The following is a 25,283-nucleotide window of genomic DNA, read 5'->3' on the forward strand; positions in this document are numbered from 1 at the left end:
AGAAAGGAATAACTAAGTAACATTAGACATACTGATGTTAAGTGAGGCAAGAGTGGCATGCCCCACAAAAAGAGTTATTAGTAAAGTCCCCCCAAAGGCTGGCTCATTTGTCTTGTTAAGACTAGGAGAGTGATTCAATATAATGTATTCCTGCAGGGACTGCTATGCTGTTGCATTCAATGTCAACCAAAAAAATAACATCCATATATTTAGTGAAGATGCTAAGGGCACACTTTAGCTCCAACAGTAGTGACACTCTCGTCGTACGACTGCTTCTGAACTACACTGTATGTGACTGTTTTAGGGGAATATGGATTCATGCCAGATTTCCACTGTTCTTGCTGAAAACAACATGACATTTTGTAGTGTTAATAAAAAAAAAGGCAAGAGGCCCAACTATTTAAAGTAGAGATTATTTGTGAAACTCCGGAATTAGCTTAAAGGCGACCAGATTTACTGTTCTTTAGGACATAGATTAGGGTATGAAGTACCAAGAATAAAACTATCTGAAAGGTTTCTGTTCGAACAACTTTATTGTCACTTTCAATAATGGCTTCTTTACCTCTCAACATAGGTTACCATTTTTTAAAAATGTATGTCTGGAAAAAATGAAATAACAAAAGAGTGCTGAAGAGGTCTTTGAAGTAACTTTGGTGAAGTTATTACCTAAAGAATGGAAAATAACAACATAAAAAGAAATATTTATAAACTATTTGAATGGCCTTGATCACCCTGGCTCTGTGCCAATATCTGTCACTTGTATTGCAGAAATGAAATGAAAGGATAAGTTTGTGTTATATTTTAATAACCTCCTAAAACTGACCAAACAATGATCTTTGTTATCTGGGGTAGGCTAACTAAACCCTTCTGCACATAAGCAGTAAGCCTTTAAATCATCCCCTGGGAAATTAACCTGTTAGAGGCAGCCAGAGTATAGTTTCTACTATATTTTCAAGCTACAAGTCATGAGCCATCTGATATCGATATCTGGGAGTTTACACACCTTTTTCCACAGGAAACCAACTGTTCCAATATAAAATTCTTATATGAATTGTTTAATCTTTTAAAGATGGAAAGACTATATGTTGCTATAGATTATCATATTAACAATTACTTACTAGAAAGAAGGTTAAATATATTAACTCTAAAGTTAAAAAGCACTGAATGAGATCACCTTTTGAATTGCTTATAAGGAAAACCTTCAACAAGGGATTGTCAAAGAAATCAATAATAGCATAGAAAACACTCAACTTCAAATCTTATCAATTAAAATAAATTGAAAATAGCTTCAGATCTTCTATTTTCCCAAGTCACCATGCCAATATTGAAACTGCTCCTCAAAAGGACTTGAATAGGTGGGTTGGCTTATTAGTATAAGACTAGCCATCTAGTCAGTCAGGTAAAGATGGCAGTTCCTTTAGTGATTTTGCTCTTCCCCGGCTCTTGGGTGAGGGGGGGAGGCCCAGAATACCAAACCAACACACATCCCCAAACTACATCCCCGGGTTTGTTGTTAACATTAACAATTTGAATAGCCAAGTCCAAGAAAGTACCTACTACCTAGCCCCCCAGATGCTGAATTACTCTCTGCCCTGTTCTTTACACCATTTATCCAATTTCCAGTTGCCTTAGTGGACTAACCTGCCACAGCTGCTGCAATCAATAGAAGCCCTTGATAACACTACTTTGTTCCCTCCTGTGTACATTTTAGACTGTAATCATCCAAACAAAAAATAAACGTTAAGGGAATAGGGAAAAAGAAAGCACCTCCCACAAAAATTACCCAGGCAACCTTTAAGGCACTCAGAATGTAGTCACTCTGTCTACACACAAAGTGCTTTCAAATGCACAATGTACATTGATAAAATAATGAAAAATGTTTCTCTAATCTTTCAGTTACAGTAATCTTAGATATTATATGTAATAGACAAAAATACATTGTGCAGAAACATGGTTTTAAAATTCTTTCCAATTTGGATATTGAAGACTGAATCTGAGAAACCAATTCTGTAAAACTGGGAAAAAAAGACAAAGAATGAAGTCCTTTTGTTCAAATCCACAGCATTTGAAAAGGATTCTAATAATTTTGACGCCCCAGAAAATCTGACACTGGCTAGATTAACGTATGCTCTGCCTTCAGAGCATAGTGAGGAGACAACAATTCAGAATGCTTTTTATAATACTATTTAGATGGAAAATGAAGCAAAAAAACCCAAGGGGAATTTTGGTACACAGAATTCCTCAATCCAAATTTTGCCAGGACATGGATCAATAGACCTATTCTTGCAAAAAGTACCATGAAATTAAGATACAAGTGGATCAAGACCCTCATTTTTGTGTCTCAGTTGAAAGGTGGCATCAACACAGTGCATCTTTAAGTTATATTGTAATGTTATTTCAATTCTAACTCAAACAAAAATGTGCCACCAACACAAGGGCTATTTAGGAAATAGGTTTTTTTGGGATGCCTCCTTTAAAACACTAGTCAACTCTTGGTGCATTGGCTGTGATTTCAGAGCTCATGGTGTTGTGCGGTCTAGATTTCTCTGCCCTGAAAATATCCACACATGCACAAGACTACTGGATTTAAAGCACTAGGTTATTATTCATGGGAATAGTCCTTTTTTAAAAACCACTTCTGGGTCTTATAGTGAGGAATTTCTTATTATGGAGGAAGAGCAAAAACAGATGAAAAAAGGAAGCTAAAATAAAACCAGTTAAGGTCCAGATGCAGAGGAAGAAGGAAAGACTAAAACAGCAGAAACCAGTTTTTTTTCGTTCATCCACTGCATTGTACCAAGTGATCAGCAAAAAAAACAAAACAACAAAAACACACCAAACCCTTTCATTTTGTAGGTAAAATCTTCTGGCCGAAGTCACCTGTCATGATAAATGCGCTAAACAGTATTTTGTTAGGAAAAAATATTCGAATACTAAAACTTAGATGCTAAGAAACAAAATTCTTATTCTAAATACCAATATTAAACTGTTTTTTCATGAGTGCTTGCATATGTGGCAAAAAGCCAGAACTTGATCCACTAGTAGTTTTACATAGTCTACCCTTCCTCCAAGTCTAGAGTGGTATTTAAAATGTCCTCACTGCCTTAGGCATCAACAATATCTGTCAATACTAGCTTTGTGTAAATTAGTTTTGCAGGAGACTTAAGCCTTTCCAGTGATTGCTACATGAGCTACCTTTGCTGTCTTACAGATATTTGCCACTGCAAGGTTAGCCCCTACTAAAAGACAGTAGACCAATGAAATAATAATGCCAAAACCTCTTTGCTAATGGCTATGGATAAGTCTGTCTCCCGCAGGTCAATCAACATAGACACTAGCTTGCTTACTACTTTTCAGATTCTCAAGCTTCACCAATTCCAAGGCTTGACTTGCAGTGAGAAACCAGTAGCTAAAACTTGAACAAAAGCAAAAAACAGCTGATATGGAAGGAGAAGCTGCTGAAAGAGAACACCCGTGTTTTGAACATGAACAAAGAACGGCATATATTTGATTGCAGGACCTAGAAGCTACGGCAAAAGTGGACAGACTTAAGCTCCAGCTCAAGAGAATAAAGGAACAACAGGAATTGATTCATCCTGAAAAGCCAGCTTCTCTCAACAACAAAGATGGGGACAGAATCTATCCAGTTTTAACAATGTTGGTATGTTGTTTGACTCTAAGGGTACATCTTCACTACCCGCTGGATTGGCAGGTAGTGATCGATCTATCAGGGATCGATTTATCGCGTCTCAACGAGACGCAATAAATCGATCCCTGAATCATTGCCTGTACTCCACCTCGGTAGGCAGAATAAGCTGAGTTGACGGGTTTCGCTGAGGTCTGAGTGAGTCAGTAAACTGCACCAGCGATCCTTTAAGCGTCCAAATGCACTCTCTACCACCATTCTGCACTTGCTCAGCCTATAGTTGAAAGGCTCCTTACTACTGTCCAGGGTGCCTGTGTACAGCTTCATGAGCCAGGGCATTAAGGGGTAGGCTGGGTCCCCAAGGATAACTATAGGCATTTCAACATTCCCAACAGTTATTTTCTGGTCTGGGAAGTAAATCCCTTCCTGCAGCCATTTAAACAGACCAGAGTTCCTAAAGACATGAGCGTCATGAACCTTTCCCGGCCATCCCACGTTGATGCTGGTGAAAAGTCCCTTGTGATCCACTAGTGCTTGCAGCACCACTGAAAAGTACCCCTTGAATACCCAGTACTGGGTGCCCTGGTGGTCCGGTCCCAAGATAGGGATATGCGTTCCGTCTATAGCCCCACCACAGTTAGGGAATCCCATTGCAGCAAAGCCATCTAGTATGACCTGCACATTTCCCAGAGTCACTACCTTTGATAGCAGCAGCTCAATGATTGTGTTGGCTACTTGCATCACAGCAACCCCCACAGTAGATTTGCCCACTCCAAACTGATTACCGACTGACCGGTAGTTGTCTGGCATTGCAAACTTCCACAGGGCTACTGCCACTTGCTTCTCAACTGTGAGGGCTGCTCTCCTCTTGGTATTCTTGCGCTTCAGGGCAGGGGAAAGCAAGTCACAAAGTTCCATGAAAGTGCCCTTACGCATGCGAAAGTTTCGGAGCCACTGGGAATCATCCCAAACCTGCAACACTATGCAGTCCCACCACTCTGTGGTTGTTTCCCAGGCCCAGAATTGGCGTTCCACGGCATGAGCCTGCCCCATTAACACCTTGATCTCCAAATTGCCAGTGACCGCGGTTTTAGCGAAACCTGTGTCCATGTCCTCATCACTCTCGTCACCACGCTGCCGTTGCCTCCTCGCCTTGATTTTCAGGTTCTGCATACACTGCACGATAATGCGCGTGTTTACAATGGTCATAACTGCTGCGGTGAGCTGAACGGGCTCCATACATGCCGTACTATGACGTCTGCTTGGGCAATCCAGGGAAAAGGGCGCAAAATGATTGTCTGCTGTTGCTTTCACGGAGGGAGGGTTGACTGACAACATTTACCCATAACCACCCATGACAAATTTTTGGCCCCATCAGGTATTGGGAGCTCAGCCCAGAATTCCAGTGGGCTGCAGGGCCTGCGGGATAGCTACCCACAGTGCACTGCTCGGAATGGCGACGCTTGCCACTGTACTGTGGACGCACACCGCCGAATTAATGTGCTTAGTGTGGATGCATGCACTCGACTTTATACAATCTGTTCCCAAAAATCGACTTCTGTAAAATTGGAGTAATTTCGTAGTGTAGACATACCCTAACATCACTCTTATTAAAGCAGATCCTGTCAGAGGAAGATTACTTCACAAATAAGAGCATGAATATTGTAATCCTGTATGAGTTTACTGTAAGCGTGCCTTTAGCCAGAATCCATCTTGAATGGAATGGTGTTAAACATGAAGTTATAGCTGTTGTAAGGAAGTTTCTGCTTAAGGATCTTTTGATTGGGGATGATATTAAAACTTTGTTCAGTCAAGTTGATGACATAAACCAGTCACAGGAAAGAAATAATCCTGAACCTGTGTCTATTAGGGGCAAGGATTTGCCCATGGAGGGTTTCTCCAAATGTTTGTCTGAGGAAGATGGCTGTTTGTCTGTGCAAAGAAGCAGTGCATATGTGGAAAAAATTCTTAAGTGTCTATCTGGTATCTCAGAAGTGAATCTGGCGTTAGATAAGGCTCAGGAAGATGTTTCTCTAGAGAAAATTAAAATTGGTGTTCAGGTTAAAGCCCTAACTGAGGAAGGTGAGTGATAAATTGTTGGCTAGTAAAGTTTGGGAAAGTAAGCCTGACTCAGGTAAAAGTGATGTACTTAAAGTAGCTCAATATAAGAAGACACTATTTGTGGAAAAACATCAGTTTATCCGTTAAGGGAGGGAAAGGCAAAGAAAGTTTAGATGAGCACAGACAACTTTCTGAGCTGATGGCTTTGTCTAATCAGCAGTTTGGGAAGGCAAGGTGAATGAAACATGAGTATCCCTATACCTTACCTGTTACCAGTGTGGAGAATTGTGACAGTGAAGGAAATGTTCCTGTGTCTGTTAGGGGTAATGACTTGCCTATGAAGGGAGCTACTCCAATATCCAAGCAATTGTCTGTGAACAGCTATGTGTGCTGAGACAAAAGAAAGGATATCCCAAGCTGTTTGTCTGTTAAAGGGGAATGTTTCTCCAGCTCTTTTCTGTCTGTGTCTGTTGCTAGTGTATTGCTGGGTAAAGATATGACAACCTTGTCTGATCAGGGTGATATCATAGCCAGGGCACAAGAAAAGCACAAAGGTGATTGGACTATGTTACCCACTGACAGTGTGGAAACTTGAAACAAGGAAGAGAATGCTTCTAGTCTTGTGACTATGAAGTCTAGCAGTTTACCTGAAAGGGGGTTTTGTGAAAATCCTCCTGATGGGACAGAGGCGTTTCTGGATTTAAGTGAAACCCAGAAGGAGTCTGTTGTTGCTCAGGAAAATGTTCCTTTCGAGCAAGCCCTAGGTGAAAAGGGTAAGAACAGAATTTCTGTAAAAAATGGGTTGTTGCTCAGAAAGATTGCTGAGGAGGAAAATCTTCAGGGTAGTTTTTGGACGGGTGTGGAAGTGATTTGATTGAGTTAACTCTGGGTGAATCACTGTATAGAAAAAGCAACAGTTTGTTTGGGAGACTTGTTCCAGTTCCTAACTACCAGAGTCTTTCACAGGTATATAGATCCACTGACTCTGTTTTACAAAGACCCAGTGTGAATAGCTTTGAGAAGGTTTTAGAGGAATGAACATTGTTAGGGAATTTAAACAGCCCAATAAGCTTAACCAGCTCGTTGGGGAGACAATGTTGTTGTAACATTAATGTCTCCATGTTGATTCTTTAAGTAAGCAGTTTGACTCAGCTACTGAGGAAAGACGAGGTTACTGGGTTACACGGATGCAGGGGAGAGCAGGCAAACTCATCTCTAGATATTTTGGATATGACTTGTAGTCTCTTAGTGGACATGACATCTGATTCTATGTGGAAGCAGAGGTTGGTAATGGAAGGACAAAAGAACCTGGAGTCTAACATGCTAGTGAAAATGGATGGTATCTCTTCAGGACAGCAAGCTCTCTATGGTGGGGGTGGGGAGTGGTTGCTTCAAGACCAGAAGAGAGGGTTCAGGAAAGATTTCTTTCAGGATGTGGTCCCCATCAAGAATGGGTTGTAACTGTTTAATGATAGCCCGTATGGGTTCTGGTGGGGTAGGTGACAGCTAGGTGTGTGTGGATGGACGGTTATTTCCCATATTGAAAAAGGTTCTTGTAACGCATGGCTAGAAAGGGATAAACATCCTGCAAAATAAATAACCCAGCCAGACAATGGATTCTGTTACACAAGAGAGAGTTCAGATTTTGACCCTACTGGACAGGGAGGAAGAGAAGGATTAGACCGTGCAAATAAAAGCCACAGGTTAACCCTAAAATACCAAAACACCAAGGAAGTGGTTAAACTGAAAGCTTATGCTAACGAAGATGAGGAACTTGCTAACGACCAGGATCCACCACCTCAAAGTGGTGCCAGACTGTCAAACCAACAGATGCAAAATGTGCAGACATATCTCAACTGTGATCATAGAAGTACAGGATTGGAAGGGTCCTCAATAGGTCATCTAGTCCAATCCCCAGGACTCAGGGCAGGATTAAATAATAACTAAACAATTCCTGACAAGTGTTTGTCTAATCTGTTCTTAATAAACCTACGAGGGAGATTACACAACCACCCTAGGCAATTTGTTCCAGTGCTTAACTATCCTGACAACCTAAATGCAACCTAAATCACCATTGCTTCTTGTCCCACCCTCAGAAGTAAAGGAGAAGAATTTTTCACGCTCCTCCTTGTACTTTTATGTACTTAAACTATTTTGTCCCCCCTCAATCTTTTCTTCTCCAGACTAAACAAACCCAATTTTTTTTCAAACTTCCCTCATAAGTCATATTTTCTAGACCAGTGGTTCTGAAACTTTTTTTCGAGGACCACTTGAAAATTGCTGAGGGTCTTGGTGGACCACTTAATGATCTTTCCAAATGTTGTTTGTACCGTTAGCGAACTATTGTAAAGCACTTTGGATAAAAGCGCTATATAAAAAAATCCCAAAACTTAATAATTAACTTTTTTTGTTCTACAAATAAAAGCACACAACTCCTATTTTAATATCAGTAATCTTACCTTTCTAATGTGATGGATGTGCCCTCTCTCCCCCAAGTTGGGGCTGGGAAGGAGGGAGGTCTCTCCCCCACCACAGCAGCCACAGCGCTCAGGCTGGGAAGGACGGCTGTCTCTCCCCGGCAGCCGCAGCCCTGCAGCTGGGGAAAGTCGCTTCTTTCTCTGGCTGCCGCAGCCCTGCATATCCCACATCATCTCCCCCCATCCCGCTTCTGTCTATTCCTGCCTAAGTGGAATACTTTGCATTTGACCTTACTAAATTTCATCCTATTTACTTCAGACCACTTCTCCAGTTTGTCCAGATCATTTTGAATTTGAATCCTATCCTCCAAAGCACTTACAAACTCTCTTAGATTGGTATCATCCACAAACTTTGTAAGTGTACTCTCTCTGCTATTATCCAAATCATTTATGAAGATATTGAACAAAACCGGACCCACGAATGATCCCTGAGAGACCGCACTCAATATGCCCTTCTAGCTTGACTGTGAACCACTGACAACTACTCTCTGGGAGTGGTTTTCTAGCTTAGTTGTACATCCACCTTAGAGTAGCTCCATCTAGACTATACTTCCCTAGTTTATGGGACAGTATCAAAACCTTACTAAAGTCAAAATATACCACATATACCACTTCCCCCCCTTATTTACAAGGCTTGTTACCCTGTCAAAGAAAGCTATTACATTGGTTTGACATGATGATTTGGACAAATCCATGTTGACTATTACTTATCACCTTATTATCTTTTAGGTGTTTGCAACTTGCTTATTTGTTCCATTATCTCTCCGGGTATTGAAGTTAAGCTGACTTGTAATTCCCCAGGTTGTCCTTATTTCCCTTTTTTATAAATTGGCACTATATTTGCCCTCTTTCAGTCCTCTGGAATCACTCCTGTCTTCTATGAGTTTTCAAAGATAAATGCTAATGGCTCAGATATCTCCTCAGTCAGCTCCCTGAGTGTTCTACGTACTTCATCAAGCCATGCCAACTTGAAAACATCTAACTTGTCTAAGTAATTTTTAACTTGATCTTTCACTATTTTAGCCTTAAATACTACCTCATTTCCACAGGTGTTCACTCTTTTAGATGTGCTATCACTAACCAACCTTTTTGGTGAAAACTAAACAAAAAAAAGTCATTTAGCATTTCTACTATTTCCACATTTTCTGTTATTGTCTTTTCCGCCCTCATTGAGTAATGGGCCTACCCTGTCCTTGGTCTTCCTCTTGCTTCTAATGTATTTGTAGAATGTGTTCTTGTTACCCTTCATGTCTCTAGTTAGTTTAATCTTATTTTGTGCATTGGCCTTTCTAATTTTGTCCCTACATACTTGTGCTTTTTTAAAATATTCATCCTTTGTAATTTGACCTAGTTTCCACTTTTTGTAGGACTCTTTTTTGAGTTTCAGATCACTGAAGATCTTCTGGTTAAACCAGGTTAGTCTCTTGCCACATTTCCTATCTTAAGCAGTGAGATAGTTTGCTCTTATGCCCTTAATAATGTTTCTTTGAAAAACTGCCAACTCTCTCAAACTGTTTTTTCACTTAGACTTGCGTCCCATGGGATCTTACCTACCAACTCCCTGAGTTTGCTAAAGTCTGCCTTCTTGAAATCCATTATCTTTATTCTGCTGTTTTCCCTCCTACCGTTCCTTAGAATCATGAACTCTATCATTTCATGGTCACTTTCATCTTTCCACTTTTAAATGCTCAACCAGTTCCTCCCTATTTGTCAAAATCAAATCTAGAACAGCCTCTCCTCTAGTGGCTGTCTCCAATGCTTCCCAAGAATTGGTTGGATAATCTGTGCCCTGCTGTATTATTTTCCCAACAGATATCTGGGTAGTTGAAGTCCCCCATCACCACAGAGTCCTGTGTTTTGGATGATTTTGTTAGCTGTTTAAAAAAAATAAGCCTCATCTACCTCTTCTTCCTGGTTATCTGACCTACAGTAGACTCCTACACCATGACATCATCCTTGTCTTTTACCCCTTTTATCCTTACCCAGAGAGTTTCAACAAGTCTGTCTCCTATTTCCATCTGAACCTCAGTGCAAGTGTATTTATCTTTGATTCTTCCCTTTTTTGTCCTTCCTGACTTTCTTTTCTACAAAATCTCTTGGGCAGATTTTCTGCATCATGCAAGAGCTTTGAGTTGACAATCAGTTTCAAGACGACTGTGATCATATACCAAAGGGTGGAAGAACCAGTGCCTGACATTACTCTGGGACGTAAATCTCTTTGCATCGTTGACAGCTTTTGCTACTTGGGTTCTATGATCAGCAGGAATCTTGACCCTCAGATTGAACTAACAGAATTGAAAAAACAGTTACGAATTTCAGGCTATTACAGAAAAGTGCATGGAATAACAGCAAACTATCAACTAAGGTGAAGATGAGGATCTATGAGACTTGCATGCTGTCATTCCTGTTCTATGGCTCAGAAACATGGACAACGTATGCTAAACACATCAGGAGACTGAACAACTTCCCACTTTATTTCCAGAATCTTACACAGGCATCTCATGTGGAAGACAAAATACCAAACACAGAAGTGCTGGAGCATGCAGGATTGACACACTTAGAAACTACTATCAAGAAGAGGAGGTTGTGATGGCTCGGTCATGTCAGAAGAATGGGCAGTGACTATATCCACAAGAATATTTTGTACAGTGAGATTCGAAACGGCTCTAGAAAGTGGGGCTGCCCTTTATGATAGTATCACAATGTGTGCAAAAATTATATGAAATTGTTCAATAGCAATGTAGACAGTTAGGAGGAGCATTCAGAATTCCATTCACTCTGGAGGGAACATCTGGCACTGATACAGCTCAGCATGAAGTGGCTTTGATCCAGAGGATAGAAGCAAAGTGAGAAAGAAGAAATCAGCGTGCTGTAATCTTTTACTCCAACTCAGACAACACATGGATCTGTGAAACTTGTAACAAGCTGTGTTGCTTTTGAATTGGGCACATCATCAATAAGCAGATTCATCAGGCACCTGACTAGATTTTTTTACACGTACACCATGATCCAGTGGATCACCAGTTAGCTGAGCAAGCTGCACCCATCTATACCAATATTCCAGTCGTGTTATCCCACCTAGTCTCTGATGCCCACTATATCTCAGTTGTGTTTATTCACTAATATTTCTAGATTTTCCTGTTTATATTCCCCATAGTACTGATGATCAATACTACCCACAACACATTTTCCAAAATGCATGGGTCCTACACATGCTTATCACCACATGTGGTGTACCTCATCCATGCTCCAGTAACAACTATGTGGGCGAAATGAGACAATCACTATACTGTCAAATGAACTCACACAGAAAAATGATAACACACAAATGCTTTATCACCTGTGGGCGAACACTTTTCACAAAGCAACCACTCCATATCTGACCTCTCAGTCCTCATCCTCAGAGGAAAGTAGAACACCACCTTCAAAATATGAGTCTAGGAGCTTAAATTCATAACTTTGTTAGATACTAAAAATCATGGACTTAAAGACACTGGATTTATGTCTCATTATAACAATGTGTACCCCACTAACCTTTCTTGGTCCTATGACTGTACAGGTGCTAACCGTCTGCTTCACCATGAATGGTCCCTTGTAACACGTGCCAACTCCTCGTCTGTTCTACCCTTCTATTTAGCTGTGACAGTCTGAGTACCTCTCCCAGACCTAAAGAGCAGCTCTGTGCAAGTTTGAAAGCTTCTCTCTCCCCCCAACAGAAACTGATCCAATAAAAGTTTATCTCACCTGCCTGTTCTCTTAACATTTATTCTGGTTTTCCTCATTTCAAGCATGTGTACACTCCTGCCCCACTATCAAAATTCTGCCAGCTTTTTTTCTTCTGAACTTTGCCACTGATGTTACAACTACCAATGAAAAGTAACTGATAGTGGACCACGCTTACTAGATTAAGGCAAGTCATATTGCTCCCAATGTTGCTTTTTTAAATAATATTCTTTTCTTTTAACTTGTTTCAAATATTAAAAAAAATACATGTTATTTGATATCCTACATATGATAAAATAAGAATATTTAAAATATGCAACAGATTTCAATTTCTAGTACTCTCACCAGCAGAGTATACATTAGGGTATCACACCAAGTAGTAGCTGCTGATCAGTTAAGCCTGTTAGTTACAATACACAAACAGACAGTGGCAGAATATTTCATCTTGAGCAACTCACTTAACTTTTCCATACTCAAGTTTTCCCTTTTATGAAATGGGGATAATATTACTCTCCTCCTTGGTAAAGTACTTTGCGATGTTTGAATGAAAGATTCTTTATAACGATAAAGCATCCTTTTGTGCTCACTTACCAAAAAGTATTTTTATCTTTACTAAAGGACTGTATATTTCAACAAGTGTTTGCAGGATCAGGGCCTGTGTTTCGGAAGCAGGTACATTCCTTCAGTGGAATTCATTTCGATAAGTAAGTTAGTATGTTAAAATAAATACCATAGTTGCATAAACAAATTCCTACCTTGGAGAGTGCTTCATCATGGACAACTGTATTGGTTGTTAAAAGTACTAGAACCGTCTGAAGTAATTTAAGTTCTTCAAGACTATTTTCCATCAGCTGCCAAAGCATGTTAATAATATTTCCAGCTGCAGCCTATGAAGAAATAATTTGATATGTGCAATTAAAATTTTATATACTTTGTATTTAATACCATGATTACACATACATTTAAAATACAGCATTCACATATACTATATGAAATTCATTTTTTTTCAACAACCTTATAAACACACAGAGAATATAATACTAATTTCTTTATCACAATAGTCCTGGATAGCAAGAGACTTACGTGATCAGTTATCTTCTATTTAAGGCATGTATTTTAATCATTTTGTCAACCTGAGTGCACACTTCATATTTCAACCAGAAGCACAACTTCTCTTAGAGGAAGAGACAATTCACTACAAAGCTAATTTGGCTATAAACTTCAGTGACCTATATATGCAAGAAAAATATGTATATTACTCTGTCTAAACACAGCTTTGTATATATTTTTAATACATATTACTTTCATGGACTGTTTTACACATACAGTAAAAAGCAATACTACTAGATGTTAATGTGTTTAAGATTATGGTAACAGATGTATGTTATATCATCAAACAGGCGCATGGACCTGCATAGGGCCTGGAGCCAAAAGAAGGTAAAACTATATGCAGAAGTACAGATTTATCAAACCTGCGTTAGTCAGATCCTCTTATATGGATTTAAAACATGGATGCTGCTTAAACAAGATGTTGGGAGGTTGGAGACATTTCATATGCATTGCCAGCAGCGACTACTGGGTACAAAATGGTTTGACTCTTTCAGTAATAGGGATGCATCATTGAGAACTGGCATCAAGATGACTAGAGTCATCATTGGCCACTGACAGCTGGCTCTTTTGGGTCACGTTGCCTGCCTTGGAGACAAAGTCTCCGCATATCAAACCTTGAAGATTGGACTTGAGGTCAGGAAAGGACACTGCTGAGTCACAGACTGGTGGCAGTCACGCCATTGCCCACAATTAACCTGCACCAGATCAGTAATAACCCTGGGGAGCTCATAGATGCTGGGAATAAAGCTGTGCAGTATGGTCTTGGACACTTGGCGCTACAAACCTCCGCTGTCTAAGCATATTATTGTTGTTGCTTATTATACTGAATTCAAGAGCTATGCAGTTGAAACTTTAATATAATAATATACTATTCATACACAGAGGCAGGTGGAGTAAAGATTACACTTCCATTCTTAAGTGTGGTATGTACCAACTTTTGAGTGCTTAACTGTGCCCTTTTCATACAGCACTATAACCACGTTAGCCAAAACAGTTTTTCAAATCAGCCATTTTTAATCATGTAAAAAGAGGTCTTCCTGGGTTGTGGCATTGATTTCTATGGACTATGTCAATATAAGTTTGGCAACAGTGTTTCCTAGCTAACTGCTGCTGAGCCATCTAAAGAATCCAACTATTGTAATGGATTCTACAAAAGAATACCCTTTTATTTTTATGTACTTTTCCTTTGCCTCCATTGTGGGGGATTGGATTTTGACTGATATTTGAAACTCAAAAAAAAAAACATTTTCCACCCAATTATATTCATTTTAATATACATACATTTGTTTCAGCTTTAGAAAGCAGTCTTATAATAGTATTTTTATCTTTGTTAAAATATTGAATACTTCAAATATTTCAATACAAGACAATATTTTAATATAACATCCATCTTACCTCTGAAACAACTTCATGTGACATAAGTCTCTGTATGGCTGCTAGACACAGTTGAGTAATCTTTGGTTCCTTTGTTCCACAGCCCATTAGAAACGGCTGAACTACCTCTGAGCTGTTCTCTTTCAATGCTTTTGAACAGAGATAAGGAAAGTTGGTCAACTTTTAACAGTTTGCTGATTTGAATGATGTAAGGCAAATACTTGTTAGTCATAAAACACGTGATCACTAATCGTTACCAGTTATTCAAATCCTAAACAATAACAAAACCCCAAAAGAATCTCCAATCTTGACCTTTATGGCAGATATTTTTAAACTGGGGAGAAGCAATTGGATTAAGGGTGAGAGAACTGCCCGTACTCTCCTGAATACTTGACCTGCGAATAAGCTTCTTGTCCTATCCTCTCTTAACCCTTCCCACAGTGCTCTGATCCCCACATCCCCTCTTGTCCTCCTCACTCTGCCCCATCTTAGTGCATCTCCTCATCTTTGTCTTTCTTTCTTCCTAACCCTCAAACTTCTTTCTATAGTGACTTTGATTTGTCCATGGTCATAAACCTCTTCCAATCTTCACGAAGCCCTCTCTTCCCCTTTGGGCCCTGCAAGGAGTTTCAAATGTGCAATCTCCTCAATCTGTTGGATATCCACGTATGGAGCAGTGCATCAAGGAGATGCTACATGTGTAGCACAAAGAGATGTATACCAGTGCAGACAGAGTGGGTGGGGGGAAAAATATCAAAGCAATACTGATCACCAACCACATGGCCCCATATAGTGTGGGGGGGAATGACTGGTCATTTAGAGCCCTCGACAGGACATTCACATAAGCATACACTGAGTTTAAGAAAAACAAAAGTTAGTCGTTGTACCGTAGCTCTCATACGTAAAACTTATACTTGTGCTATGATGGCAAATAGCAGACATAAACTGTAAAACTCAAAGAAATTTGGAGTATATGTGAGAGTTTGTTTTGTTACTCAATGTTCCAACAACTGATTGGAAAACTGACATCAAGTTAAGAGCAACAAAAGAGTATTTAAAAGCTGAGGCATTAGCCTCTTGACTAAAACATCTCAAAAAAGGCCTAAAGGAATGTTAAGTGTCTGCTTCCTGTTTTTTTTTTTTTTTTTTAATATATATATATATATATATACACACACACACACACACACACAAATATGTTATATCTGTGGACTTATAAAGGATCAGCCAAAGTGAATGTATTAAACAAATCTGCATTCTATAATGGCAGTTTCTTCAGAGCCACTACAGGGTAATATAAACAATTTATCGACAGATATACAGATCTGGATATTATAGATCCAACGTTGAAATCTTATTTAAAAATAATCGGACAGGCATCCCTGAATGTGTATGAGCACAAACCACTATTTAATCCTCAATATTTTGGCTGTAAAAACAAACAAACATCAGAATTGAAAATTAGCCATAAAACTCTGTTTTAAGCAAAACAATCTGCTTTTTAAGTCACAGGAACACAAATTTGCAGCCAGCACTAGCACTCTTCTGCTAAATGTTCCATGGTTCTCTAACAACACGAGTTATAAATTATTGATCAGTGAACTGAAGTGCTTTTATTTATAATTTTCTCCCCACAATTGTCACTGAACTCCAAATGACAATTAGATAAGAAAAATATTGTAAATTTATTCCACATACACAACTCCCAGTAGAGTCCTGAAAAGGCGTCAAGAGTTGATAATTAGGAGAGAAGGATAAAAAACTGAAAAGGTGGTGGACAGCCTTAATACAAAATCACGCACATGGTACATTTAAATAAAAAAAGGGTAGGTCTATGCTTACGTCAGCCTGTAGAGTGCAGGCTCTGCATGCCCAGTTAGCACACAAACAATAGCATTGACAGTGAGGCACAGCTCAGACGAATAATGAACCCTATATGCCTGAACCTCTAGGATATATACCCTACACAGCTCTCTCCACATCCAAGCAGTGCGTCTCACCTCTACAGTGCTACTTTTAGTTGCACAGCATCCTGCTGTCTCCACGCTGCCATTGTCTTTCACTGCCACATGGAGCTACACACCACAGTGAGCGTGAATGAAGCCAGCCTTTTACAGCAACATGTAGCTACACGTACCCTACGTGCCACTGCAAGTGTAGACACGGTCTAAGGAAGTATTTTATCCTACTACAAAGGTCAATCTATCTTGATTTCAGTGGTCCATCTGTACTAAATTTTTGTAGATGGATACAGATAAATAATTAAAAAGTGTTTTCTCCAAGTTATCACCAAAACCAGAATCTGGGAGATTAACTCCCATTTTAAAAGCGACAGATAGAAATCCAGTTGCATCAAGTTCCACTTCCCTTTTATACCCCCTAATTAGTTTACATTAAAAAAACAGGTTTCAGAGTAGCAGCCGTGTTAGTCTGTATCCACAAAAAGAAAAGGAGTACTTGAGGCATCCTAGAGACTAACAAATTTATCTGAGCATAAGCTTTAGCTCATGAAAGCTTATGCTCAAATAAATTTGTTAGTCTCTAAGGTGCCACAAGTACTCCTTTTCTTTTATTAAAAAAACGGATACAGATAAAAAACCAAAACTTGAAATTTCATCTACTATTTCAGAAAAGAAGAGAAAATTCAGCTTTGAATAAGAAAAAGCGTTTAACTGAAAACATGCGTGGTCTAAAAGTGGTAAGTTTTATAAGTGCATCTTTTAAAACCAAAGATGTGAAAATAATTGCTTCTCATACTTATCCACTGTGATCTGAATTCAAGGTTGTTTCCCTCCTGAAAGTATTGAAGACATCACAAATATTCAAAACCATGTGAAGAAGGAAGATTATGTCAATTATTAGCAATGTCAAAACTCTTCCAGGAGAAGGCATAATAACGAACTCATGTCCTCACAGATTATAAAAACCCTTAGTTTACTTTTGAAATGTATCTATTGTATTTATAATTTTTAAATACATATATTAAATATAGATAGATAGATAGATAGTTTAAAAATTATAAATACAATAGATACATTTCAAAAGTAAACTCAGGGTTTTTTATATACATACATATATAAACCCTTAGTGTTATTTATATACATACATACACACACATATATATATACATACACACACACACACACATAATTATGATCTTAAGCAGTCCATTCATTAAATTTAAAAGAAGCATTTCAGTCCACCTTTAAATTTTAATTTTTAAACTTGTACAGTGACTAAAGATATTTTGCAATCTGTTCTCGAGAAAGACAGAGTTGGCATCAAAAAATAAGAAAATGTGAATGCTGGATCAATGAACTGTCTTGCAAATTTTCCTTAATCCTGTAGCAGTAGTAATGTTTGCCTTATCAGTTTCTCAACGAAAATGTTCTTTAGCTTTAACAGTACACATGTATGTACACAGCCTCCACAAAAGGTTGGGATTTTAAGTAGGATGTTTGGGAAACCAGACTGGCACTGCCTAAATTTAAATGTGCAAACACTGAGCTAAAGCAAAACCACAAAATGTTGATATCCTGAAAAACAGAAAAAACTGGCAGAATCTTTAAAGGGACACTATCAAGCATTAGCAAAAGATAAGGACATAGTAAACCCCATGTCATTCTTTATAGCTGTGTTTCCTCTCTTCCCCTCAAGTAATCTCTTTTTGAGAAGTGTACTGACATACTAGGAAAGCTCAGCTAGTCAACACTCATGAGCAGGGTCAACAAAATCCCCACATGTGGAATATCCGCACGTTTCCTGAAATTTATTCACATACTCAGAATCTAAACTTTAGGGTTTTTTAAAAAATGAAGTTTCTAACTTCTGTTGTTGTATGACAGATATGATGACACACATGAAAATGACGGATTATACAGGGCAAACATTGAAAGCGCTGACAAATGAACAAGCAAGCCAACTGAAAAGATGACGAAAATTCTCTAATCTTTCAGTTGAAGTCATCTAACTATTGTCACTTACTTAACACAAGTAAAAATATATCAGGCACAAGTATGATTTTTATAATATCAATATCCCTTTAATATCCCACTTCCAAATTATACAAGAAAACAGTTATTTGAAACCAGAATGGGCCACAGAGGGAATAAAATTCCTTCATCTGAATCTATTGCATCTGAAGAGAATTCTGACCATTTCACCTATCCAGAAAAGTTTGGTACCTCATGCATTAACCTATGCTCTGGCTTCAAGACACAGTGAGATGGAAACATCTCAGTCTACATTTTAAAGCTCCATCAACCCTGCAACGTATCTAGAAAGATGCTAAGAACATATTAAATCTCAGAATAGATAAAACCTGTTGTCCGTAAGGGCTATAGTTTAAGATGCTGCAAAGAATGTTCAGAGTATAAACTAATACTAATATTGGATTAAGTCTGCAGCCAGACCATAAAACTGAAGTGCAACCTTCACTCATCTCAATGGAACACAACCTTCAAAGTTTAGTTACCACTATCTACCACTGGAGACCCATCTACACTATAAACTGAACCTTGCTTGGCTTTCGCACAACAGTTTCCAGACGAAAGATGCAGCTCCAACCTTGTCATAATGTGGTTCAGTCTTGTCTGTGAAGACAGGACTAAACTGCATTATAAATACATATAACACTTGCATGTTATAACAAGATTCCCAGATAGTGTATTGACATATTTAATCCCATCTATTAAGACAAACGGTCAGGGGACCATCATGTTATAACACAGATATGGCAAAGTAGGGCAAATGAAAGAAAATAAAAATAAGTCTCTATTCAGAAAACCTTAGATTTTTGTCAAAAAATCAAATATATTTTTATTGTATCTGCTTATGATTAGCCCTATAACAACAAATCTGTGACATTACTGGTGAAGGAAACAAATTACAGAAAAGGTGTTTCATTTTAAACTTATTTCATAAATAATTTTTTTTTAACTTATGAAAAATACTTTAAGAGTGTTTCTTTAAAAAAAAAAAAGTCGGTCCAGATATACTCCGAATACCATGACCTTTCACAATTCTTCAGTTTTGGAATGAAGATGAAAAATTTTACACCATGAACTAGTTTTTTTAAAATGCAAATTGTTTGTGTGACTAATACTCTGCAGAATGTTGATAGCTTTCCTAATGAGTAAATGGAGATTTCTCTTTTGTCTATTTGTCTTAAATGTGTGTCTTTTGATGCATAGCTGACATTACCTGGCTTACGTTTTCCCACTTATGTCAGCATTCATGACAGCAGTGAAAACAAAAAAACAAACAAAAGAGACATTAAAGTAAAATAGAGGGGAGGGACTGCTATTTCAAACACTTATAGGAATCTCCTCCTCAGCAATATTTTTACATCTCTTAATATAGAAGTACCCTTACATTGCACAGTCTTTTCTCAGTCTTTCAAATTATTCTGTTGTGGGGATTTTGTTTAAGTACTGCTGTGCTAAACACTGGTGTATTAACACAGGGACATCCAAATTTTTGCCCTTCTGAGGACTCTAATGGCAACATGCAAGAAACCAACAGATTACATGCAATTTAATAAAGTTGCAGAAAGCTGGACAGATCATTTTAAGGTTGCACAGTTGCAGTCCACAGGGATTTCCAGTCCCAAAAGGCTATACTGCATCTCAATATGAGCAACCTCTACTCAGATTAAGATGAAGCGCTGCTGGGTACTGTAGACTCCACAGGCAAGACTCATTAGATAAATGGGCATATTGTACAACTCCCTGGGCAACAACTGGTCAGATGAACATGCACGGTGAACAAGAGATATTGAGAGTCCTGACAAGAGTTGTTAATATTTGTTACTTTTCTCTGCTCAATCAACAGTTCAGTAGAAGAACAACTGAAAATTACTCCTGACAGAATTCTGTGCCCCCAGGCAGAAAAATGCAAAAGAAATCTGCGGGGGGACATGCACCTCTTCCCGGCAGCACGTCTGTTCCAGTGTGCCTGGAGCAGTCTCAGAGACTCAAGTCACTGCAGGGAGGGGGGGGAAGAGGGCTGGACATGGGAGACGCTGATCACAGTCAGGGGGCGGGTCTGGATGTGCATGTGTACCAACGAGCAAGAGAGACTCTGTCCCTCTCACTTGCTACTGTGGCTCGCCGGATAAGGGAGAGGTAGGGCTTTTTATTATGCTCGAGGCAGAAATGTAGCAGCCTGCCTGATATTTAATTGACCTCATTCTCTGAGGCTGAAATGTAACAGCCTGCCTGCCTAGTAACATTGTTAATGTTCCTAGTGTTAGATAACTGTTCTCATTCTCAGTCAGTTCCCCTAGGAGCATAACACCTGTAAAAGTTTTAAGGCCCCTATATTGCCAGAGTCAGGTAAAGCCTTATAAATGACAGTAAGGGAATCAGCTAGGAAGATCTATCTGCTTTCTCACTTTTTTCCTGTGCCAAAGTGGCACAGCAGGTTTAGATTACAACTCAGGATTTTACTCACCCATTAAAAAAAAAAAAAAAAAAAGACTGAGGGCAAATAAAACATTTACCAGTCAATAAAATGTCAGGACAATCAGAACCAAGCACTTCCCAAAGTACCCAGCCAGATCCAGGACAATGATTAGCAAAACTGTATGACTTTCATGTGTGGAAGTCTGAGCAATTTAAAATGACATTCTCCTTTTTTTTTTTCCCCTTCCCTGTTTGATGTTCTGTAATGTAATTTAAACGAAAATCCAGAATTATAACTGGAATGCAGGGTATTAGTTACCAAGTGTTTGTAACTTAACTTTCATGTGTTTAGGAAATGCTGAATAGTTTGACTTTTTTCTGTATTGTAGTATAAATAAATTACCAAAACAATGGAAACCAGTGTGATTATATTGCATCATTTTAACAAAATATGCAGAATTTTGCAAAAAAATTTTGGGGCAGAATCCCCCCAGGAGTAGAAAATTTTGAGCCCTTCACTAACAAATATAGTAACAGAAGGAAATGCAAGTATTCTACAAGATATTCCAACATTATTGTGGTTTTTTTGCTATGCACCAAACAGTAGCATATTACTGATGCCATGTGTTCTAAAAACCTGAAAGATGATTTTACATATCTGAAACATCTTTAAAAAAATGTTTTGCTTTCAGTGACCCAAAACACATTTCCCAACTGTATTGCTATTGTATATAATTACCTGCCAAAATATCGGTGTTTCTTGCAGCTATCGTTTTAACTTTTATTATTCCTGATTCAGCAGCCTATAAGCAAGAGATAACAGTTAGTTCAGCAGCTATTTTACATCTACATTATCTGAAAAGAAAGAGAAGTTATCTATGGCTAATGAAAATTGTAACACTGCAAACATCAGTGCAGTTTTGTTGTATTCTCAGTATGTACAACCAATCTGACAGTAAGGGCTTTGTGCTTTCTGAAATTCTGCAGCCACAATCTCCATCTCTCTCCACACAATTGTGATCAAGAATCTCAACTTTAAAAAAGAAAGTGAATTCATGGTTACAAAGATAATCTCTGCCAAACAAAACCTGTATAATGTAGACTTCCCAAGTCTTCTAACAGCATGACACAATTGCTAGGACATATAAATTGCACCATTCATCTCAGCTGAAACACTGACTCAAAGCCTAATAATATAATCAGCAGCATTTTTTTCACTGATCATTTTAGCAGTAGCATTCAGCTAACACACCTGTCCACTGCTGTTAGATGCAGCAGCTGATGTTGGAGAAGCAATGGGAAAACTGGCTGTTGTCAAACTAGAATCAGCTGACAAAACTTCCAGCTTTAACCCCAAAACACTCATGCAACATAGTTACAAGATCTGCAGGCAGTGTATATCAAAACATTCTGAAATGCTATAAGAGATACTTCATCAAATTAGACTATTTTTCATCTTTAATTCAATATAAGTGTTACTTTAGTTTAATGTAATAATCAAATAAACAAACATCTTTTAAAAATACATGTATTTAAAATTAATATGAAATTATAACTCCTCGTGTTAAGGCCTACCCTTATTATAATCTATTACAAGCATTTAAATTTAATTAATATTAAGTAGTACATGTTTGCTGCCAAAGTTTTAAAGTTAAACCAATGAACTCATGGACATCACTGACTAGCACTAGAACCAGAATTTGCTGAAGCTGTAAACTAGCTTTTGACAGCCTTTTGCAATTGCAGAGAAAATATTTTCTTCATTTTAGTTATTCAACTAGTTCAGTTCAATGACTAGTTCACTTAAAGTTGAGAAAACAACTGGCAGCTGAAAAAGCAGTAAAGCTTGCTTTTTTTCTCTTCCAGTTTATCCATAAACACTAAGTGTGAGGATGAGATCTACTACTTCTAAAGCCTTGAAGGACTTGGTGATCAGAAATACTCAGTTCAATTCACTAAATTACAGATAATACTTTCTTTGTTTTAAAAAAACAGTTTTAAATACAAAACATATTTTGATTAACTTTTTTCCTCCTTATCTATCCGGCACATAAGGTAGTTTTCTTTAATTAAAAAAATAAAATAAAATAAATCAATTTTTGGTGCATTTTTAACTTAATTCCAGTTCCATCCAAATACAGCTCATGACAAATCACAAGTAAAAAAAAAAAATCTAGTAAATAATACATTATTCACGGTTTTATTGCATAATAAAAAGTGTACAAATTAATCTGAATAAATGTATACTGAGCTATATAATTGCTTAAATAATTATTTACAGATATAGTACAGGGGTGGCCAAACCACAGCTTGTGAGCTGTATGTGGCAATTTTACAGTTAATGTGCGGCTCGTGGAGCCCCCCCACGCCCTCCCCATTCTCCACCTACCAGCCTGGGGTGCTGGAGAGCTCAGGGCTTCTGCCCTGTGGTGGGGGTCTAGGAGCTTCTGCCAGAGATGACTAGTGCCTGCTCGGGTGGGGGGGGGGGGAGAGCACAATGTAAAGGTTCGTTGCCCCCCCAAAAAGCTTGAGTCATGCCCCCACAGGAACACCCCCCCCTTACCTTCAGCAGCTCCTCCCTGAAGTTCCCAGGTGTTAGTTCCCTCCAGCAAATACCAGGGAACTGCAGGGAGGAGACACTGCTTTAGCTCCATGGGGAGAGGCAGCAGCAAAAGCAGCTGTTCTCCTGCAGCTCCCAGCTTGCCAGCTCCAGCAGCTGCCATGCAGGGACATGGGGCCCAGCAGCACCATGTGACTGAGCGGAAAAATCGGGGCGGGCTGGGGGAGATGTGACTCCACGTGCCCCCCCCATACATCACCTCTGGCTTCTGCTTGGGGGCAGCTGGTCTCAGGGCTTCAGCAGAACTGGGGCTGAAGTGTGATTTTTTAAGTTGACAGTGTAAATTTAAGAGAGCCATTGTAATTAATTTTATATTACTACTGCAAACTTTCAAAGAACTGTGTGTATTTTATTTTTCAGACAAAACCTAAATTCTAAATACATGCCTTTATCTATCTACAAGTTTTGTCAATTAAATCCAAGTAAGAAAATGGTAGAAGTATGCATCAAGCCTTATACTCTGTTACACTTCAATTTATTCCTGAAAGTTTTGGGAATGGAAATAAGCTGCGCTGAACACCACTTTCCTATATTTCAAAAACTCATACCTGAACTGACGTACAGTAATGACCATAAACTGATGTGCGGATATATTATCTCAGTTTAAACTGCAGAACACACACTCTTATTTATTTTAACTATCTTAACTTCATTTGCTGAAATGTTTAAATTTTTCAGGAAGTCATCTCTGTTCTGCTACAGTTCTAAAAGCCAGGCTAATTCGGAGTACCTTGTCACATTATATTGTTTCTATTAATTAATATGAAGGATTTACTTGTCACAGTCTGACTTCAATTATCTTCAAACTAAACCTCATCACATCTTCTGGCAATTGATTTCTTTCCTGCCAGCAGTGACAAACTCAATTTGAATCAAAGAAAAATGAAATCTGCCCGTGGATACAAGATGTTCACATACGCTACCACACTTTGCTGGGAAAATGGAACAACCAACGTTATAGTGTAATGCCCCTGAACTGGTTACAAAGCTCTGCAATGTCTGTATAAAAATAGCAGATATTTCAGAATAAAACTAGATGAAAAAACAAACAAAAAAAAAATTGTTGAGACCAAAGCAAGATGTTTTACTGCCATTCTTAATACCAGAATATTTTATTTTTCTCATTCACAGAAATAAAGTTAGATGATCATTTAAAAAAACTACACAATGCCCAAACTAATCAAACTGTCTACATTTATATCGTTATTACTACATGTGACAAGAAAAGAATACTGATATGCGAATATTTTATTGAAAAACTAACCATGTACTAAAAGTTTACAAAAAATTAAGTTTCTAGTGCTCTAACTCCAATTTATGAGCAAGTGTCTATTAGCAGGAAAGAATTAATGTTTATTTTGCTAGCTATAATATGACTTTGCTAACTATAATTATTTTATTATATATCCAGTATGTTTACAAATTAAACTAATTTTAAAGCATCACTGCTTGTTTCTTTTTAAAAATAAAAGATATATACTTTGATCAAAAAGAATTATTGACTGTATGCAGCATGACACACAAGCTTTAGTTTAAGTTACTTTGTTCTCTCTCTACCTAGTGGTTCAATACACTTACCAGGAAATATGGAATCGAGTGTCTTTAATACGGAGAACATCAATATATGGTCCCAAATTATAAACAGGAAGTCTTGGTGATTACAAATAGGAGGAGGAGGTGGTCCCTGGGCCACAGGATCTGTTACATGTGTGGTCCACCCTATGAAAGAGTTTAATAGCCTCTGTTGCAGAGGACTGCCAGCACTGCTGATAAAGTGCTGCAGTCAATAGCACAAACATGATCTTCCTCTACCAAATTCATTCAAACAGGGTGAAGTGTCAGGCTTTCAAGGCGGTAACATAAGATCT

The 25,283-nt window shown here is 38.3% G+C and overlaps 1 protein-coding gene across 1 annotated transcript in view; it reads right to left on the reverse strand.

Annotated features, from left to right (window-relative positions):
- Positions 1-25,283, reverse strand: part of MON2 (MON2 homolog, regulator of endosome-to-Golgi trafficking) — a 151,641-nt gene that overhangs the window by 114,051 nt on the left and 12,307 nt on the right. The window contains exons 2-4 of the mRNA XM_074942137.1: positions 21,535-21,598; positions 14,413-14,540; positions 12,663-12,794 (exon numbers count right to left, since the gene is read on the reverse strand). Coding sequence (XP_074798238.1) covers positions 12,663-12,794; positions 14,413-14,540; positions 21,535-21,598 — 324 coding nt within the window. The remainder of the gene's footprint in view (positions 1-12,662; positions 12,795-14,412; positions 14,541-21,534; positions 21,599-25,283) is intronic.

Source organism: Natator depressus, chromosome 1, assembly GCF_965152275.1.
Source record: "Natator depressus isolate rNatDep1 chromosome 1, rNatDep2.hap1, whole genome shotgun sequence".
Lineage (NCBI taxonomy): Eukaryota > Metazoa > Chordata > Testudines > Cheloniidae > Natator > Natator depressus.